The sequence below is a fragment of the Heloderma suspectum genome, chromosome 2 (genome assembly GCF_057233095.1).
Source record: "Heloderma suspectum isolate Gila_16-S chromosome 2, 16-S_ref, whole genome shotgun sequence".
Classification (NCBI taxonomy): domain Eukaryota; kingdom Metazoa; phylum Chordata; class Lepidosauria; order Squamata; family Helodermatidae; genus Heloderma; species Heloderma suspectum.
Window position 1 is genome coordinate 311,448,358 of NC_139459.1, and position 21,979 is coordinate 311,470,336.

The window sequence follows — 21,979 nt, forward strand, 5'->3', positions numbered from 1 at the left end:
AACTGATCTAAAGTATAAATTACACTATCAGCCGAACTCCTCCACGTAAAAGGCCAGAAGATCGGCCTTTTTCAAAATTGGATTCTCCCACAAAGTTAATTTAGCATGTGAATATGGATCAAATGGCAGCTGATGAGACAATGCATGTGAAGTCTCTCTCGCTGCTAAAATGTTAGTGGAACCTTCCTTTCTTTTTAATATACCTAGATTCTAATGCCATCCAGCAGAAAGAGGTGCCAAATAATTTGACTCCAAAACAGCCCATGGAGAAAAAGAAAAGGTTGTTTTCCAGTCATTGGTACAAGTTAACAAATAAGCATTATGATATAAACTAAGATCTGGAAAATTAAATCCTCCCTTTTTGACAGACAACTGCATTCTCTTCAGTGAAAAACGGGGAGGAGACAACCCCGCCCTAAACTTCTGAAATGCTGCATAAAGTTTTTGAAAAAACATTTGGGAAATGTATAAAGGAATACTACGTACTACATCAATTACTCATGGCAAGACTTTTATCTTAAGTATGTTAACCTTAGACCAAGTACTTAAATTAAGGGATGCCCATCTTTCCAAGTCAAGAGATATTTCTGCCACTTATATTCAGTTTAACCATTTGCAAAATATCTCTAGGCACCAATTTACCAAGATATGTTATCACGTCTGGATACCAAGGGAATTGCCATTTAGTAATTACTTTAGGTGTCTTGATACTATATACAGGCATTAATTCAGATTTTGACAAATTAATAGTATAATCTGGAAGTGTATCAATTAATCTTATTAATTTTGGTACAGAAGACTCTAACCTATTGATAAATAACAACAAATCCTCTCTATATAAAGCCGTTTTATACTTTAACCTGCTCATTCACAACGCCCCAAATGTGCCTACTCTGCTTAATTGCATGTGCCAAGGGTTCCAAGCACAAATACAATATCAAAGGAGACTGAGGACAGCCCTGCCCTGTAGCACACTCCAAACTAAAACAACCCCCTTAAAATAATTGTATTTGTCATCACTCGTGACATAGGAGAGAGATATAACATTCTAATCTTATCTTAAAAATTCATGTGGAAATCCAATTTTTTCCAGGGTTACAAACATAAATTGCCAATATAAATTGTCAAACGCTTTCTTGTCAACAAGTCAAATGTATTATTTAGTCAACAAAAGGGTGGGAAAAGCAGTACTGGGGTACAATCTCAAAAACGATAGAATGATCTCAGTACGAATCCAAGGCAAACCATTCAACATCACAGTAATTCAAGTCTATGCCCCAGCCACTGATGCCAAAGAAGCTGAGGTTGATCGGTTCTATGAAGACCTCCAACACCTTCTAGAACTAACACCAAAAAAAGATGTCCTCTTCATCATAGGGGACTGAAATGCTAAAGTAGGAAGTCAAGAAATCACCGGGATAACAGGCAGGCATGGCTTGGTGTACAAAATGAAGCAGGACAAAAGCTAATAGAGTTTTGCCAAGAGAACACGCTGATCATAGCAAACACTCTTTTCCAACAGCACAAGAGACGACTCTACACATGGACATCACCAGATGGTCAATATCGAAATCAGATTGATTATGTCCTTTGCAGCCAAAGATGGAGAAGCTCCATACAGTCAGTAAAAACAAGACCTGGAGCTGACTGTGGCTCAGATCATGAGCTGCTTCTTGCAAAATTTCGGCTTAAATTGAAGAACGTAGGGAAAACCACTAAACCATTCAGGTATGACCTAAATCATATCCCTTATGAATATACAGTGCAGGTGAGGAATAGATTTCAGGGATTAGACCTGATAGACAGAGTGCCTGAGGAACTATGGACGGAGGTCCGTAACATTGATCAGGAGGCAGCAACTCAATCCATCCCAAAGAAAAAGAAATGCAAGAAAGAAAGTCTGATGTGGCTTTACAAGTAGCTGAGGAAAGAAGGGAAGCAAAAAGCAAGGGAGAAAGGGGAAGTTATATCCAACTGAATGCAGAGTTCCAGAGAATAGCAAGGAGAGACAAGAAGGCCTTCTTAAATGAACAATGCAAGGAAATCGAGGAAAACAACAGAATGGGAAAGACTAGAGATCTCTTCAAGAAAATTGGAGATCTCAAGGGAACGTTTTGTGCAAAGACGGGCATGATAAAGGACAAAGAAGGCAGGGACCTCACAGAAGCAGATGAGATTAAGAAGTGGTGGAAAGAATACACAGAAGAACTATACAGGAAAGATCTGAATGTCCCTGATAGCCATGATAGTGCGGTCACTGAACTTGAGCCGGACATCCTAGAGAGTGAAGTCAAGTGGGCCTTAGGAAGCATTAGTAACAACAAAGCTAGCGGAGATGACAGTATTCCCTGAGCTATTTAAAATCCTAAAAGATGATGCTGTTAAAGTGCTGCATTCAATATGCCAACAAATTTGGAACACTCAGCAATGGCCGCAAGACTGGAAAAGGTCAGTTTACATTCCAATTCCAAAGAAGGGCAACGCCAAAGAGTGTTCAAACTACCGCACAATTGCACTCATTTCACATGCCAGCAAGGTGATGCTCAAAATCCTACAAACTAGGCTTCAGCAGTATGCGAACCGAGAACTACTGGAAGTACAAGCTCGGTTTCGAAGAGGCAGAGGAACTAGAGATCAAATCGCCAACATTCGCTGCATCATGGAGAAAGCAAGAGAATTCCAGAAAAATGTCTATTTCTGCTTCATTGACTACGCTAAAGCCTTTGATTGTGTGGATCACAACAAACTGTGGCAAATTCTTAAAGTGATGGGAGTACTAGACCACCTTACCTGTCTCCTGAGAAACCTGTACGAGGGTCAAGAAGCAACAGTAAGAACCAGACATGGAACAACCCAGTGGTTCAAAATTGGGAAAGGAGTACGACAAGGCTGCATATTGTCACCCTGCTTATTTAACTTATATGCAGAGTACATCATGAGAAATGCCGGGTTGGATGAATCAGAGGTCGGAATTAAGATTGCTGGGAGAATTATCAACAACCTCCGATATGCAGATGATACCACCCTAATGGCAGAAAGCGAAGAGGATCTAAAGAGCCTCTTGTTGAGGGTGAAAGAGGAGAGTGCAAAAGCTGGTTTGAAACTCAACATTAAAAAAACTAAGATCATGGCATCTGGCCCTATCACTTCCTGGCATATAGAAGGGGAAGAAATGGAAGCAGTGACAGATTTTACTTTCTTGGGCTCCAAGATCACTGCAGACGGTGACTGTAGCCATGAAATTAAAAGACGCTCCTTGGGAGGAAAGGTATGGCAAACCTAGACAGCATAGTAAGAAGCAGAGACATCACCTTGCCAACAAAGGTCCGTCTAATCAAAGCTATGGTTTTCCCAGTAGTAATGTATGGCTGTGAGAGCTGGACTATAAGGAAGGCTGAGCACCGAAGAATTGATGCTTTCGAACTGTGGTGCTGGAGAAGACTCTTACGAGTCCCCTGGACTGCAAGGAGGTCCAGTCAGTCAATCCTAAAGGAAATCAACCCTGAGTGCTCATTGGAAGGACAGATACTGAAGCTGAAGCTGAAATATTTTGGCCACCTAATCCGAAGAGAAAACTCTCTGGAAAAGACCCTGATGCTGGGAAAGACTGAAGGCAAAAGGAGAAGGGGACGGCAGAGGATGAGATGGCTAGATAGCATCACCGTTGCAATGAATATGAACTTGAGCACGCTCCGGGAGAGTGCGCAGGACAGGAAGGCCTGGTGTGCTATGGTCCATGGGGTCACGAAGAGTCGGACACGACTGAACGACTGAACAACAACAACAACAACAAATTAATTAATAATATTTATATACAGCTTAATAGTAAACATCTCCAAAAGCAGTTCACATATCAATAATAAAAGTCACATTGAAATACAATATTAAAACACTATTAAAAACAATTTCAACTACTACAACAGAACAAATATTTTAAAGTACAGTATTAAAAACAATTTTAGAACTATGGTAACCGTAAAGGGAGGACGGGGGTTGCTGTAACTCCCAGTAATGTAGGCAAGGACAAAAGTTGATTGGATTGAACACCAACCCAGCAAGATAGGCTGCCACCACCCCTTACATCCAACTCAGCCTGAGCCAAGGACTCTCAGACCTTACAGGACACACTTAGGCTTATGAAATGGGGGTGGGGGGAGGAGAAGCTAGCACCCTTTATTTCTAAGACTTAGGCCTGTAACTTTAAACAGTAGCATTAACCAAGAGGAAGACTCTGAAGTTACTACTGAGGGAATTTACAATGAAACACACAGACAACCAGCTATTAGTGAGTTTATTGGGGAGGGGTCAAATAAGAACCGGAAGAATGTTTGGAAACAATACTTCAAGGCAAAAATAACAAAGCTACCTAAACCTGCCTATACATACCTAAGCACAGGTCTTCCAATAGGACAAGGCCCAAACAGAGATACTTGGAGTCCAAAGTAAAGGCAAGACGCTCGGCAGCTATAACCTCCCTAGTGATATGTTCAAGCCCTTGGCAAATCTAAGAAGATCCCCATTAGCCAATCACAGGCTGGCTAGAATAGTTTTCTCAGGCCCCTGAAGGCAGGTGAGGTTTTCCACAGGAATGCCACTGAGATCACCCAGCCCATTTAACCAGGCCTTGATCTGATCTTGGAGCTAGAGACATTATGAGATAACACACACACAGGTGGTTTATCACTACGTGCAGCTTCAGCTTTGCAAAATGGAAACTTACAGACCACTAGGACACAAAAAGAAAATGGAGTTCTTGACAATAACAATTCAAAACTATACAAAAAGCAATAAGATGGAGCAGCATGTGGTCAACTGCGGTTATTTACAAGCCAGAGAAAGCCTTTGTAAATGAGTGCATTTTCAGGAGGCATTTGAAATGTACCACATTTTCTGTGTCCTGAACTGAATGGGTGAGGATTTTCCAGAGTGCGGGTGCCACCGCTGAGAAAGCTCACCTTTCAGCTATTACACGGCAATGTTCTTTTGGTCATGGAACAATCGGCAAGGCCTCCTCTGAAGATCTTAACCATTGGCTGGGTATATGTAGGGGGAGGCGGTCTGCTAGGTATTGCGGTCCCAAGTTGTTTAGGGCTTTGCCTGTCAATGGCATAGCCTTGAACTTAGCTCAGTAGCTAATAGGCAGCCAGTGCAGTTATTTTAATACAGCTGTTGTGTGTACATAGCTGGGTGTTCCACTGAGCACCCTACCGGCTGCATTCTGCACTAGTTGCAGCTTCTGAACCAGATACAAAGGCAGCCCCACATGGAGTGCACTACAGTAGTTTAATCATGAGGTTACCAGTGCATAGATCACCATGGCTAGGCTGTCTTTATCCAGGAAACGGTGTAGTTAGTGAACCAACCGAAGTTGGTAATGGGCGCTCCAGGCCCGCAAGGTCACTGTGGCACCCCACAGCCCAATTTCCATGGTACTGAGGCACAGTAACCCAGTGTTATTCTCTGGAACAAACTCTACAAGTAAGAGCTGGACCACTGTAAGACAGTGCCTCCAACTCCCAATACATGGAGACGGTCCAGGAGGATACCATGATCAATGGTATCAAAAGCCGATCAAGAAGAAGTAACAGGGTCGCACTCCCCCTGTTGCTCTCCCGAAGAAGGTCTTCCATCAGGGTGACCAGAGCTGATTCTGTCTCAAAACTGGCCTGAACCTAGACTGGAATGGATCCAGATAATCAGTTTCATCAAAGAGTGCCTGCAGCCGAGACACCACCATTCTCTCTCGAGCACCTTATCCAGAAAGAGGGTATTTGTGACCAGGTGATAGTTGGTATAGATCTCTGGGTCTACGGAGGGCTCGGCTGCACCACTTCCTCCTTCAAGGCAGTAGAGACCGCACCACCACACAGTGATACATTCACCACTCCCCTGATCCATCCAGTCAGTCCTCCACAGCTAGCTCAAAGAAGGGCAAGGGTCAAAAGAGTACATATAGTGGGTTGTACAGATGCAAGTGTCTTGTCCACATCCTCAGGCTCCAGAAACTGAAACTGAACCCACAAAACAGGGTAAGATGATGAAATGGGCACCCCAAGAGGCATTGCTTCAGTAGTGGCATTCATGAAGGTGAGCAATTTTATCCTCTTACGAACTCATCACAGTAGGCATCCAAGGGCTCTAATATTGAATTCATTGGGGTAAATAACAATAACCCTCGAACCACTTGGGAGAGCTTGGTTGGACAGCTACTTGGGATGCAATGGAGGCGACAAAGTAAGCCTTCCTTTGCTGCCTTCACTGCCATGCGGTAGGCATGATTATACACTCTTATGTGTGCTTGATCACCTTCATGACGGATCTTAAGCCATTTATGCTCCAGCCATCTTCTGACCTGTTTCTTTGTCCAGAGCTCCCTAGTAAACCAGGGAGCCTTCTGAGCGCCACAGTGCTGAAAAGGGTGCTCAGGAGTGACCCTGTCGATGGCTGTTGCACCTCGCCATTCCACATTGTGACAAGGGCCTCGACAGAAATATCAGCTCTGGCTACTAGAAAATCACCCACAGCGTTCAGGAATCATTGGAATCCATAAGTCTCCAGGGATGGACCATCTTAAAGGGTCCCTCATCCCTCCAGGGAGGAACTGGTGTTATGAGACCAAACTTCATCAAAGTGATCTGACCATGACAATGGGGTGATTCCCCCCCCTGCAGTATTCAGACCCCCCCCATGTCCTGAGACAAACGCCAAATCAGGGGTGTTCCCTGACCTATGCATTGGGCCAGTGACAAACTGAGACAGCCCTATGGTTGTCACGGAAGACATAAAGTCCTGAGCTGGTCCTGTTAGGCAGTCTCAGCATGAATGCTAAAATCCCCCAGGACCAGGGCCCTAGGGTTCTCCAACATCACATCTGATACCACCTCAGCCAGCAGTGTCAGGGAGGGCATTGGGTAGCAGGGTAAGTAGTACACCAATAGCATCCCCGGTGTGTCTCTTTGGCCCAGCCCAAAATACACACCCTCAGAGCCTATCCCAGAGTGAAGGGGTTTCCTGATGACCAAGATGGAGCTGTATGGATCACAGCGACTCCCCTCTCCCCTCCAGCCTGGCCTGGCACTATACTGAATGGGCAGTATATGGGCAGAGCAGCTCTGTATGGGCAGAGCAGGGTCAGGTCTACGCCACCCAGCTCACCCACTCAGGTCTTGGTAAGACGCACCAGGTCAGCTCCCTCATCCACAATCATATTGTAGATGAGTGAGATCTTATTATGAACTGCCCTGGCCTGCACCAACACCAGAACCAGACCAGAGGGTATGGTAGCCAGTCCACCAGGAACCTGCAGAATGCAGAAGGATCGGAAAGGGAAATGGCTTGTAGCCATCTAAATCCCTTGCTGTTCTGATGGCATCCCCTCCCCATCATGCCATACCATACCCTGCCCTGCCCATTACAACCGCAGTAGGGGCGCCCTCCTGCTCCATTCTATGCACCCTTCCATCCAGACGCATCCTACCTTGTGAGCAATAATCACAGTTGAATCCGTTCTTTTGGAGTTTGAAGCAATCGGATTTACTGCAAGCCTAAAATTATCTGCTTCCTCTCTCTGGCAAATTGATGATGTATCACATGCTGAAGTCTATCAGCCAGAATTGCCATTCATATGTTAGCATCCACGTTGATTAAGGAAAATGGCCTATAATTTGCACAGTTGGTATGGTCTCTGCCAGGTTTAGGGATAACTGATAGTATAAAGAGGTGGGTAAGTTTCTCATTCAAAAGCCATACAGCAAGGACAGGAGAGTTTAGGAGTCAAGAAGTCTAAGTGTGCTTTATATCATTCTCCTGGAAAACCATCTGGCCCTGAGGCTTTCCCATTCTTCATATTCTCAGTGCAGCACTTAGCCTCTTCCATATGCAGAGGCCCTGCAAGTAGCTCCTTTTGTTGCAAATACAGATGTGGAAGGACCAAATTAGAAAGAAATGTTCAGATTCCTGACTCATACGATCCCTATCCTTCTTATATAGTTCAGAATAAAGTTTTTGAAACTCTGAATTTATAGCTTTTGGGGTTGTATATATGTTATTATGATTATCTTTTATCAACGGCATATAATTCTCTTTTTGTTGTTTTAACTGACATGCTAGACTGTGGCATTTTGCCTAGCCTTTGCCCTCAGGCAAGAGCCAGGCAAGCCAAAAGGAGAAAGGAAGGAATTTCACCTCCATTCCCCTGTTTGAAACACAAAAAGATGACTTACCTTCTGGTGGGTGGGGAGGGGACTAGAGTGGCCACAGGATAGTGTGTATTCTAGCTTCCCTCCCCTTCCTTTTCTCCCTCTCCGATGTCTCTTACAAGGTTGCAGCTGTGACCTCGAGACTTTTTCCTGCAGCCTGGGAGGGAGGATCCATAATTGGATCTCCTCTGTTCTACAGTCTACGGGTGTGGAGGTGGAGATCTGCAGCATTCTATGGCATCCCAGGTGCTGTCTAGAGGCTATAGGACTGCTCTGTTAGTGTGAGTAGGATGTACATAGCAACTTTGTATGTTTTAATATATAGATTGCCATTTTGAATTAATGCATTTTACAGCCAAAGTATCGAGATAGTAGCTTTCTGGTAGTGCTACCCACTGATATTTAAAGTTAAGTAGTGAGATTGTACCTCTCCAATCTCCATTGTTGCAATCAAGATTAAATTTCCTACACATAGTTTGAAAAATCCCCCAACCCTTTTCTTAATTTGGTGATGCACCGTTTTGTGTTTTAATTTTTAACAATGATTTCCTAGTATTCTTTGGAGACTTTCACTGAATCAAGATCCTATAAATGGAAAACAAAGCCTTATCGGGGTAAGTGTTACTTAAAAAATTGTGTTCTTCTAGAAATTTGCTCCAGTGTATACCTTTTCATTTATTATTTATAATACTTATATACTGCATAAGATAATAAAATCTCAAAGCAGTTTACACACAAAATACTGTAAAAACCACAGTTAAAATACAGATGCTGTCAAGACTCCCTTAGCCCCCACTTTACTTCAACATCCAAACATACACAGAGGAGAGGCTTCAGTCTATAGCTTTTAATCCATTACTTCACAGGATCATACAGATGCAAATTCTCAGAGACTCTCCATCTACAAAGGAATGCCTTCAGGGGACTCAAATGAGATTTTGAAGAGGGAGGTGGTCTGGCTAGCCTAACTTAAAGGGGGGAGGTCCCTCTCTTCTCCTGAGGCCTCTAAGCACAGCTTTTCATGCAAGGCCAAACGGGTAGATGGTCTAAGTTCCTCCCCTGCCTTCTCTCTCTTTGCTCTGTGTCTGCGTCCAGCATCTATTAGGTCATCTTCCTGAAACCCTGCCTCCTCCTGTTCACTGCTTCTCACCGGTGGGGGGGGGGAGTAAGGAGGGACCCTCATGCTCAGCCATCTGGATGTTTGTAACCTGAGAAGCACGCCTACTCATATCTGGACTAGCCTGGGAAAACACCTCCCCCATGTCTGATGGTTCTCCTTCAGCATCTGAACTGTTATCCAGCTCCCTGCGCTCAGAAACATTCCTGACAGATATAATACAATATAACAAATAAGCAGTTAACATTTACAACAATAACAACAACATGACAGGGTCTCACTCTCCCTGTCCTGAAGACTGTCTTTCATCAGGGTGACCAAGACAAGTTCTGTCCCAAAACCAAACTTAAACCCAGACTGGAATACATCAGTGTAATTGATGAACACCTGCAGCTGAATCACCACCACTCTCTCAAGCTGTTAAAAAGCAGACATAAAATAGAGAAGTAGAACATCTGACAACAGACGGAGGGCGCAATCCTATTGGGATAGGCAGCCGCCTCCAAACTTGGAGGCAACCACCTGTCCAATGCAGGGCAGGAACAGCACGGAGGAGATTGTCCCCTCTGCGCATCAGCTGCCCTGCATTCACGGCTAGACAGCCGATTTTGGCTGTCTAGCCGCAGGAAGTCGGAGGAGGGAGGGGCAGACATCGGATGGTGAATAGGAAGTGTCAGAACAGCACTTCCGCCCTCCCTGCCCCGGCACGCCCCCAGGAACGCCCCGTTTTCGCCGCTCTGCACTGCTCTTCTGAGTGCGAAGTGCAAGGCCGATCTGCACTGCCTATGAGGCAGCGCGGGAGGGTGGAGTTTGGTTCTCAGGGAGCCAACCTATCCTATGGCCATCTAGCCACTGACTAGTGGCCATAGGATTGAGCCCTTAGGCACATTTAATTGGATTGAGCCAGATCCTGATGGGTTGCTACCTGCAGACATGGGGGAATGCTTTTTGACCCAGGAATGGCCACTGCTGGGTGAATGTTATACACCTTTATATAGCAGGATAAACACTGGATGGAAGCCTTGAAAATGAGCACATACCAATTTAAGCTGCAGCAGTGTTGTATGCAGGATCCTAATCCTGTTTAACACAGAATTATGTGGGTTGTAGCCAACTTCCTCATTGCACCCATGGAACTGATACTGCAGACGGAAAAGGACTTCTGTTTCCTTTCCTCTCCCTTACAGCATCCTGTGTGCCCTCCAAATCTCTGGAGTGTTCCCACAACCCTTTGGAACAGATTTAGAGGGCTCATGGGGTGCTGCAGGAGGGAGGAGAGGACATAGAAGTCCCATTCCACCAGTGTTATTCATTCTGTGGGCACAACCAAGAAGTTGGATGCAATCCCCTGTATTTTGGAATCTTGCTTCCATCCTTTGTCCTGTGAACAGTGATCGTTTCTGGTTTTCTTTGGAATAACTATGACAGCCATTCTTGTAACTATCATCGGTAGAGAAAAAGAGTCTGGATTCTAGTTATACTTGCAAATTAAGGAGGGAAGGGGGGAACTGTGATAAGTTTTGAATTGGTAGAATGCAGGGTCGGTGCCAGGTACCTTAAAAGATCCAGGGCCCATACCCTGGTGGCCCTCCTCTGTCACAATGGCAGAATGTACTATCTTATTTTTGGTTAAATAACAACAACGCATTTTGGGGGGGGGGAAGTTAGGATTTTTGTGTGTGTGGAGACTTAACACTAGTTCGAGGAAAGAGAGCCATGGTTTGAAAATGAGAAGTCACACCATTTTAAACATGACTTATTTAGGTACACATGTCATGTTAAACCATGTGTTAATGTTAAATGGGGAAAAGAGCAGAGGGGCAAATCACTCTTGGAGGAAGGAGGAAAAAACGTGGGGGAAATTAATGTTCATGGTGCTGGCTTCCAATTTGTAGCCCATGGTTTTGTGAGTCACCTTATGCACTGGGCTTTAGTGCTTTTATTGTTAATGTCTGATTTTTTTCGTTGGTGATTACTCATCGGTTTTGCTAGGACCAAACCAAGTGATAGCATGAGATGTCAGAAAATCCAAACCAGTTTCCCTGTACTACAGGTGAACCTGTAGATTCCAGTCCCGATGGCTGGGCTCCTTATCCTTGGACTGTGATGGTAGAAGTTTCTGTCATGTTTGAAGATGAGGCCAGGAAGATCATAGTACCTCACACATCGACAGTCAAGGTACAGAACAAACGTATGGATATGTATGTTGATTTGTGCAAGTAAGCTGCATAGTTGCTAATTTTAAAAAGCAAATTGAGATTAACTTTGTAAGGAGGAGGTCAAAGTCTAAAAGGAAACAGTATTCCCTTGCATATATAAAAGGAAATACTTTTATAGAGTGTTGTTTTTCTTAACATCCTGAGGGCTCTTATTGTTCAAAACGACAATGAAAAAGAGAGCCGTAAGGAAATATTCAAATACAAATGCATCAGTGGGGAGGCAGTTGAAAAAGAACTGTATTTAAAGGACTATACAAGCTAGTTCTAACGCCTCCCCCCCATACATTCATTTATGCCTTTTATTAACATTGGGTTGTATCCAGGGTCTGCCTTCCACCTTCTGCAAGAGGAAGGGCTCTGCTTGCAGAAGTTCCCTCCATCTGATTTTTGGGGATCCTACCTCCCCACCCCATGCCACAGCTCACCCCATGCAGCAGTGTCTTCTGACTCTCTGGGCTGGTTCACATGATCACTGTAGGTTGAACAAGCCATAGTGACTTGTTTAAGCCATAGCATGTGCTGGGCACCATTTGCCTAATCGCCCACCTAGGTGCAGCTTGTCATGTTGTCCAAACCCCGGTGGCATGGCTGGTTGGAGAGAGAAACAACCCTCAAATAACCCATGGAGCAATTAGGCAAATGGTACCAGACATGCATCATGGCTTAAACAAGCCACCGTGGCTTGTTTAATCCACAGGGATTGTGTGAACAAGCGTTTTCAGAGGGCTGGAAGGAGGGGGCAGGGAAGTGCAGTTGATCCAGCATCTGGATCCAACCCATTGTAATGATTTTCATTGTAATTCTTTTTTTCCTGGGATATCATTTGCAGTAGGAGTGTTGGTCATTTTAGTAGAGGGGTTGCAGAGAGTCTTACTTCGGCTTTTGGAAATATTAATCTTTGGGGCTCATAAAAGTGAAGTTGAGCATCAAATGAGAGACGACCATTGCAACCTCCCAATTATTCTCTAGCTAGATTTTAATCCAAGCCAGAAAGGACTGTCACTCCTCCTCCCCTCCAGCTCAGCCAAACTGTTTCCCCACTTCACTCCAACCCTCTTATGTTTTTGCTTCTGTGGTAGGGATGCTTCCCCCCACTGCCGCCCAGCCCCCACAAAACCTGGCCTATCGCTACACAGTATACCAGACACAAGCAGACCTGGGAAAAGTAGCTTTCCCAGGGCAAAAAAGTAGCTTTCCCAGGGGAAAATTATATTCCCAGGTCTGCTTGCACCTGACAATCTGCACAGCACCACACTAGGGGCCAAGCTAGATGTTCATTAAAGCATACATAGGGGAGCTGTGTGTCCTAGCCTTTTCTACTCTTCTATAAGTGCACACAGCCCCAATTCGGATTGGGACCATGTGCTCCAGGAAAGAAGGATTTAAGCTTCCCCCAGACCCATTTTTCCCCACAAAATGGGGTGGGGGTGTTAAAAAACAAACCAACCCTACACAGACTCCAATGGAGACATTTTTTTAAATGGTTTTAACTCTCCTCCTTGGGAGGTGTGTGTGTGTGTGTAAACTTAAATTTTCCTCTCCCCGAATGCCATGGTCCTGATCCAAATCAGGGCCATGCATGCTTACAGGAGAGGAGAGAATGTTTTGTTTGGCCCTAGGTATTGGGGGATGGAGGAGGCAAAGAGCTCCCTACTGGTTGTCTCCACCAAGAGAGCAGTAACAACAGCCAGTAAGTGGCCAAGAGGGATGGGACTTTGGGGTACGCTGACTAGCTGGGAAGATGGGGATCAAACCCTGGGAGAGGTGAACTGGAAGAGAACTGGAAGAGGTTGCCAATTGGGAAGAGGTTTAATGGTAAGGACCAGAAGTTTGTAATGGAAATGGATGTGGATGGGAAGCAAACACAGGCTTAGGAGACAAATTGCATTGGGGGAACAATGAGACCTAGGCCACTTTGGTGGCAGAGTTCTGGATAAAAGTGAGAGTACTGAAGAAATGCCAGGGAGAAGTGGTTAAGGCAAATGAAACGGGGGGGGGGGGAGGATCAGTACTCTTAACTTTGATGGCCTGCTCCGATGTTGAATAATTTATGATTTCCAGGCAAGAGTAGACCCACATAAAAGTAGATGACTCTATTTTAATGCTCTTCTTTCTTTGAAGACGTGTCCGACGTGCAACGGTTGGGGCAAAACGACGTGCAGTAGCTGTGGTGGACGTGGGACTGTAAGTGGCCATGTGTTTTGCTTAGTGTAAAACTTACTCTCAACATCATAAAATGAGAAAAATAGATGAGGAAATGTAAGGGAGATCATTTGGGGTGGGGGGAAGTAGAGATGTTGCCAACGTTTATATTTCCTGGCTTGAAAATATTAATCTCAAAGGCCTGCAATGCTCACCTTTAATTGCAAGAAAAGCAAGATGGCACCATAATTCTCTTCGGCCTTATTCTGAAATCTGAGCCACCCTCCTGTGCAGCCTCAAATCCTGTCCTCCCATCCCCTATCCCCCCGAGCCCATGCCCCTCCCAACTACCAATGTTGCAACAGTTTCTGCTCCATCAGTAGTGAATGGGACAAAGGTGTTTGTGTGTGTCAGGTTCCCCTTTGGAATAGCAGATTCCCCAGTTCTACCCACAATTGGTGTGCTGTGTAGAAGAGCAGCAGGAGGAGAAAAGTCCTCTTGCTGACATGGGCGTAGCAGAAAGGTAAGCTGGGAGCGGGTGGGAGGCTTGTGTTGGGTGAGTGTGAGGGGGCTGGAGGCTCAGGTGGATTTGGGAGAGGGCTGAGGCTGATCCCTCCACATTTGTTTTTTTCTGAACTTTTTCAACAAGTCGCAGAAAAACACCCCCCTCCCCCAGCATTTCCTGTCTGAGGTTGGAAGAACCAAATATCCAAGAGTTCATCTTCTCCAGCTAAAAAAGCAGGGCCAACTGATTTCTGACTAGATTGGAGAGCCAGAGGAGCAGTTTGTACATGTTCCTGGGTTAATTTTTGTGAACCGCCCAGAGAGCTTCGGCTATTGGGCGGTATAGAAATGAAATAAATAAATAAATAAATAAATAAATAAATAAATTAAAGGCTACCAGGTCAGCGAGAGAGGTGGAGGAGATTCATTCTCTGTCCATCAGAGAATTTCAAAAAATTTCAAAAATTTCCGTCAGAGAATTTCAAAAATTCAGAGAATTTTTCACTGAGGCAAGGTAGTCTTCAGGATTGATCTTCATACCTAAAATCAGCACTATATTTCATCAGTTGCAGAAAAAATCCTTCTCATTTTTGTCCAAATCAAAGGAGCAGCAGTGGCATAGGGTTGATGTATATAGGACAATGAAAATACACATCAGGAGAAGAGGGAAGCTGAAATCCAGACAAAGGGTCCCTTTTTGTTTCCTATAAGCAAGCAGACAGAGGCCTTCATATCTTGACATCCACTATCAGCAGGTGGATTTGAAAGTATGGGGTCTGGCCAACCTTTCAGACAGGTCTGCAGTCCCAGTTGGTACTATGACCCTCTTGCTCAGGGGAATACTGGTGTTTGCATCCCTCCACACTATTGCTGGAGCATATTATGACTGGCTTCACAAGTAACGAGAAGCCACCATAGGGGAATTTCCCAATGGGCCTTTTTGTCACTGTGACGGCCATCATTTTGAATATTCGGGCTGTGGCAGGGGGCATGCTGTAGCTTGTCATTACATGCAGACTTGGACACAGCTTGAATATTCAAAATGGCAGAGATGAAAAACCCCATGGGGAAATTCCCCCATGGTGGCATTCCATTAAGTGCGAACCCACCCAGGGTCACAGATGTCCTTATGCCATTCCAGGACTATGTATAATTATTTCCTTCTTGAAAAAAGCATTACCTCTGCACATTTGCTGGCATCTTTTTTTCCTATATGGGTCATAAATATAAGTTGTCCCTGCCCTCTTGAATTGGAAAGTGAGTTAACCCTCTTATGTCTTTTCTTTACCAATCTCCAGTGTGATGGGGATTAATTTAATTCATTAATTTGTGTTACTCCTTTTTTTTACTGTTCTTCCAACTAACTTCTCATCACTTTTCATTTTGACTTGGAGGTTCTTGTACTTACTTCCAACTGTGTCCATGCTCTCACTCATCTATTTTCTCATCTTTCTCTATATGCCTCTCCCAGGTAAGTGTGAATGGTAGGGACGGAGAACTAGTGGCTCTCTAGAGGTTTTTGGATTACAATGCCATCAGCCCCAGCCAGCATGGCCAGTGGTCAGGAATGATGAGATTTGTAGTCTAGCAAAATCTAGAGGGCACCAGGTTCCCTACACTTGGTATACATGCTTGTAGCCTTAATAAATAATAATAATAATAATAATAATAATAATAATAATAATAATGGTGAGATTAGCAAAACTGCACAAGCAAAAGTTAGAAATGAGGGAAAGTCAATAAAGAGTAACAAAGCCAGTGTGGACAGAGAAAGTGATGCTTTTGAAGATTAACATGGAGATCTGCTTTTGCCTAATAAACATGTTTTCGCTAAACAAAACTTTTGTTTCTATCTCTTCCCTTTAAAATTAAATCTAACAGACTACGTGCTCATTTGGTGCAAGTGGTAATACTTCTGGAAGTGGTACAACTACGTGAGTCAATATACAAAGAAACTTCAGCCATATAAACTCATTTTAACAAATGTATTAGAAAATACATTACAATTAATATGGGAAATGCTTTTGAATTATATTCAGAATGGGGGTTAACAACAGCAGCAACAACAGGTATAACAGCTATTTGAATGTCATTTGCAGCTACCATTTTTCACTTCAGAATGGCCTAGCTTCAGCAGCTGGGGAAAAATAGCAGTCATCTGTCTTTGGCATTCTGGAGAAAAAAAATGGCAGCCATCAGGCAGATGCTGCCAAGAGGAACTTCTCATAATTGTTATTTTAAAATTTTAAAAAGAGAAAAAAAAACCCCACAGCTGCTTCACTGGCAGTGGGAAGCCCGCCTACCCTAAACCCTTTAAACCCCCCTGAGAAATTGCCGAAGTGTTCCCACCTGACTTTCTTATTATGAGTGAGGGTAGTAAATCTGTAGGGCCCATTTTTGTTCAGCACTAAATTCAGCTGTTCTGCAGAATTTGCCTTAGTTTGCAATATTAGATTTATCTCCAGTGAATAACGAAAATATATTGGCCTTGACAGCAGGCCTTCTTATTTCCCAGTGGAGGCTGGAGGCTCCAATGTCAGAGGGATGGTGAATCTGTTATGGGTTTCAGTCAGAACTCTGAACCTTGGATAGCTCCTTAAAGTTCTGACTGGTTCTGACTGAAACTTGGAGCAGGTTCACTGCCCCATTGACATCAGAGCCACCAGCCTCCACTGCCATTTCCTCTCATGTGGGCCCAGAGCATGGCCCGAAGGCAAGTGATGCAGTAAATTTCCGGGAAGCTAAGTAGGTCTGGGCCTGCTCAGTGCCTGGATGAGATACCACTTGTATGCTCTGTGTATATCGGTCTGAGTTATATGACAGAATACAAAACAGGGTATAAATAAAATAACCAAAACGATGCCAGCACTTTGGCCTAATGGTTCTCAAATTGCGACGAATGCCAAACAGAGTGTGTATCACTGTGCAAAACATCTGCAGGAGACAGCAATCTGGCTGCCATTTGTCGTATTCACCACACAGAAGATTTCTAATTGAAAAGGAGGCCTATTTGTTACATGTTTGCTGCTCCAGCAGATGGGGCCATTACCCAACAGGAAAGCTAAACGAGGGTCATCCTAGGGCAAAGTTTACCACATTTTGATAGCCCTGCCTGTTTCTCTTCTTGCTTATCCTTCCTATTTGCAGGGGAAGAGATGGGCCATTTTTCAGGTCCATTTATTCAACCATGCCATTGGGAGTGCTTGGGGGAAGGGAATGGGGAAGATCATCTTGCCCAGAGCTGAAAATGAAACTGGGCTCTGGACAGAGAAACTCAAAAGGGAAGGACCATAGGTCTGACTTAGCGCACATGCTTTGCATGCCGAAGGTCACAGGTTCGATCTTTCACTTGCCCGGTTGGAAGTATCAGGTGATGCGAAAACCTCGGCCTGAGACCCTGGAGAGTCACTGCCAACCAGAGTCAGTAACCCTGGGCTTGATGGACAAATAGTTTGATGTAGTATAAGGTAGCTTCCTATGTCCCTACAGGGAAATTTAAAACCTGAAGGCTCATTTCCTCCCCTTTCAGGTATACAGTGCAACAAATGCTGATCTAGGATCATTAATAGCCTTCTGGCTCATCGGCATACCCATGCCTCCACCTCTGCACAGGGACCTCTGCATGCTTGCCAATCAACTAGTTTGAGAGGCAAGTGTGCAGAGAGGAGGAGGGGGAGGAGGCAAATCTAGAAGCCCTCTTCTTACCTTTTTCTCCACACGTGGACTGAATGTGTGGAGGGGGAGGGGGGGTCTTGGCAGCTGGTCATGCTGTCAACCTCCACATATGGCATAACAGCGGGCGAGACATGTGTGCAGAAAACATGAGTCATTACCTACTTGCTATAAATGTAATTGCATGCCAGTGGGAACATCCCAAATTTGAACAGGCAAATCCTTTTCCTGCTGCTTGGGGTGGGAAAATGGCTTTGACAATGCATACTGCTCTGGGTTTAATACATGTGCAAATTTGGGAAATTTAAACACAAAACAATGAATGTGTCTCTTGCAGAATTTGGCTTCAGCCAGTCAGTGGGCCAGCCGTTCTACACTATAAGGAGCAGCTGGTATATGCGTAGGATCTCATATGCTCAGAACAAACATGCTCAGAACAAACATGACTTTTACATCCTGAGACCAAAAACAAGAGCTGAATGTCTTAAAATCATGGAATAGTATCATAGAATACTAGGGTTGGAAGGGGCCTACAAGACCATCGAGTCCAACCCCACTTATTAGAATATGAATCTAAATATTAGAACACTATGCGGAGTAGAAAATCTTCTCTCTTTTTTTGGTCTAGTGGCAAAGAAATGACTGGGAAAAAATGAAGGGAAGGGGAATAAAACTGCTTAAATTAAACAAAACTTAATTTCTTCAAGGTGATGATTCTGGATAGCAGACTTTCTGCTAAAGATTAAGGGCTATGTAGATTTGTTCTTCTTAAATACTTAAATGTGCACATCAGTGTCCGTGTGCACACATGCACACACGTGTGTGTGTGCACGCTCATGTATATGTGTGTGTGTGTGTGTGTGTAGGTAGGTAGGTAGGTAGGTAGGTAGATAGATAGATAGATAGATAGATAGATAGATAGATAGATATTGGGCTTCCTGCTGATGTTTCCTCTCAGTGAAAAAATGTGCTGTTGTATCATACTTTCTCCACAGGTGTTCTCATTGTTCTGGTCGGGGGAAAAAAACATGCAGCAAATGTGGAGGAAAAGGAAAATTGCTGACATACCTCCAGATGAAAGTTAAATGGCAAGTCTTAACTGCCCCCCCCACACACACACACACAATAGTGCTGGTTTTGTTGTCTCTCTGCTTTGTAAATATAGCTGCTTGGGATGGATCTTCAGCATCAATGAAGACCCCTTTTAGTTATATTGGTGGTAGGGAAGGGAGCTCAGCTGGCCTTGAAGAACTGAGGCCTCTTGATACTTAGGTTGGGTGCACAGGGCTAGATGAGGCATTGGTGTCTCCACTGATAGTTATCCCAGTATGTGTCTTAGAATGCCGTCCTGTGCAATGGCTGCTCTTGAGATGGAGGGCTCTGAGATCAGAGCCCTTCATCCATCCAAACACCTGCTGGCAAGAGCCAGGCAGGGTGGATGGAACGATGGAGGTGAAAACACCACCTGTTCCACCTTAAAGAGCATTTACAGCTAGATGAGCCTTTTAGCCCGTCTAGCTGGCTTACATTTTGATGAGTGGGATTGGAGATGGAAAGGCTCTCAGATTGAGTGGATCCAGTGGAGCTGGAAGAAGTGCAGAAAAGGGCAACTAAAATGATCAAGGGGCTGGAGCGTGTCCCCTGTGAGGGAAGGTTACAACAGCTGGGCTTGTTTAGCTTGGAGAAAAGGAGGGTTAGGGGAGACATGATAGAGGTCTACAAAATTATGCATGTTGTGGAGAATGTGAATAGGAAGACATTTTTATCTTCTCTCATAATACTAGAACCCAGGGTCACCCCATGAAGCTGATTGGTGGGAGATTCAGGACAGATAAAAGGAAGTACTTCTTCACACAGCACATACTTAAGCTATGGAATTTGCTACCACAAGATGTAGTGATGGCTGCCAATTTCGATAGCTTTAAAAGGGTATGTGTGTGTAGACAAATCCTGGAGGAAAAGGCTATCAATGGCTACTAGTCCTTATGGCTGTGTGCTTCCTCCACTATCAGAGACAATATTCCTATGTACAGCAGCTACTGGGGAACATGGGTGGGAGGATGCTGTTGCGCTCATGCCCTGCTTGTGGTTTCCTGGTCGACAGCTGGTTGGCCACTGTGTGAACAGAACGCTGAACTAAATGGACCCTTGGTCTGATCCAGCATGGCTTTTCTTACGGTCTTAAGTTCTTTTTCTTCCCCTCCCCACCCACCAGCATGCCCCCTTTCCACCCTTTTCATCTTCTTCCGAGGTCACTCTTGTGACCCGGAAAGAGGGGCCACCTCGGAGCTTTCCATGAGGAAGGAAGATCCATGATTGGATCTCCTCCTCTGTGCCTGTAGGCCTGTCCATGTGTGTGGAAGAGGAGATCCACAGCACCTATGGCAGCCCAGATGCTGTCTAGGGACCATAGGATTGCTCCATCCATGTAGGAAAGGAATATAGTTTTTTCAGACATTACGTTGTTCAGATGTTGTGCCACTTTTGTGGCTTCAAGTTTTATGGACAACCCTTAAAAGTGACACAGTCCTCTTATGTGTCTGCAGTACATTTGATACCATATCAAAGGCTAGAAAGGGGAATGACTCCATGATGGAAATGCAGCCAACATAAAAACCTTAGTTATCAGAGGTAATGTAAGCCCGTATCTCAGAAAGGAACATTTTGAAAGGGCCTGGTTTGAGACAACTGTTGATTTGCTATGAAACTAAGATACGCAACCAGTAGTTATTACAACATGTGTATTTTGCCTTTCTAGGGAGAATAACATTTTTGAATATGTGATGGATCATGGATTTGGATTTCGTACTAAACTCTTCAAAGCAGTTAATGGACAAAAATTGTTACTTGATGATCAGCCTATGGTAATGAAGCACTTCCAACAAAAGCAATAAATATTCAGAGGTGCATGAATGAAATGGAACTAAGATATTTACAGATATTTTTTTCTGCAGATTACAAATGTACTTGAGGCGGGCTTGTGAATAAAGCCTCATAAAACTATACTGTTCCCAGCTCTTTTGCTGTCGGTGCGATGGGGGCTGGGGGAGGAAAGAAGTGTCCACTGCGCTCACTGATGTCTTCTTCCACTGATAACTCACAAGCCCCATACTTCCTCCACCTCTACTGTTGTTTCCCAACATCAAGAGTAATACATAATCTTATATTCAAACAAAAATAAGTGGATTCTCATATAATTTTTTTTGTAAACTACCCTAAGATTTTTAAAGATTAAGTAGAAATTTAAAGCACAGTAGAAATGTAGTAATAATATATTCTGGTCATTGCCGTTAATCATCATCATCATCAACAACAACAACAACGAGATTTCTGACAGACGTACTTGGTGGCTTACATTCAGAATTTGAGGCAATACTACTATTTTAGACATAGCTCTGTGCCTGCGGAATTTCTACAGCAGTCTTTATCTTGTTTTAGCCAGTCTCTTTGGTACTGTGTAGGGATTAAGCCTGTAACCATTTCAAGATGGAGAAAAATATTGCAGGTTTTTGTACTGTAAATTTATCTGGAATTATAACAATGCAGATTCACTAATTGAATAGCAAACAATTGCAGATGCTGTCCTTTAAACATCAAATATATGTACAGAACTGGGTAATTCATGCATGTAGAAAAGCAGCATTAGATAACAGCTGGAAATAAAAAATTCAGAAAAAGGTACTATTAAAGAATCATAGAATAGTAAGGCTGGAAGGGGTCTACAAGACCATCGAGTCCAACCCCCTGCTCAGTGCAGGAATCCAAGTCAGAGCATCCCTGACAGATGGCTGTCCAGCCTCATCTTGAATGCCTCCAGTGTGGGAGAGCCCACCACCTCCCTAGGTCATTGGTTCCATTATCACATCTGGATAGAAGCTACTGCAAAACTCGGCGCGCGCAAAAAACGGCATGCACGTGTGTGTGTGTAGCAAATCAGCCTGAAGATGCGGACAGGGTGCTTCAAGAGGTGCAGTCTACCACAACAGCTTTACCCTTGCCTTCTGTGGCTGATACAAGCTAGCTGAGGGGAAGGGTGTTCTCTGAAGGACAGGTGTGTGTGGGGGTGTTCCAGCCACCTTGATAGAGGCAGTCATGAGCCCCCTTCTGAAGTCCTCTCTGGTGCCAAA

At 44.2% G+C, this 21,979-nt stretch overlaps 1 protein-coding gene across 5 annotated transcripts in view; it reads left to right on the forward strand.

Annotated features, from left to right (window-relative positions):
- Nucleotides 1-21,979, forward strand: part of LOC146354973 (protein SSUH2 homolog) — a 44,837-nt gene that overhangs the window by 16,939 nt on the left and 5,919 nt on the right. For all 5 annotated transcript variants that reach the window (XM_084840286.1, XM_084840288.1, XM_084840289.1 and 2 more), the window contains 6 exons: nucleotides 8,752-8,812; nucleotides 11,369-11,493; nucleotides 13,656-13,718; nucleotides 16,062-16,114; nucleotides 18,848-18,940; nucleotides 20,611-20,716. In XM_084840286.1, coding sequence (XP_084696412.1) covers nucleotides 8,752-8,812; nucleotides 11,369-11,493; nucleotides 13,656-13,718; nucleotides 16,062-16,114; nucleotides 18,848-18,940; nucleotides 20,611-20,716 — 501 coding nt within the window. The remainder of the gene's footprint in view (nucleotides 1-8,751; nucleotides 8,813-11,368; nucleotides 11,494-13,655; nucleotides 13,719-16,061; nucleotides 16,115-18,847; nucleotides 18,941-20,610; nucleotides 20,717-21,979) is intronic.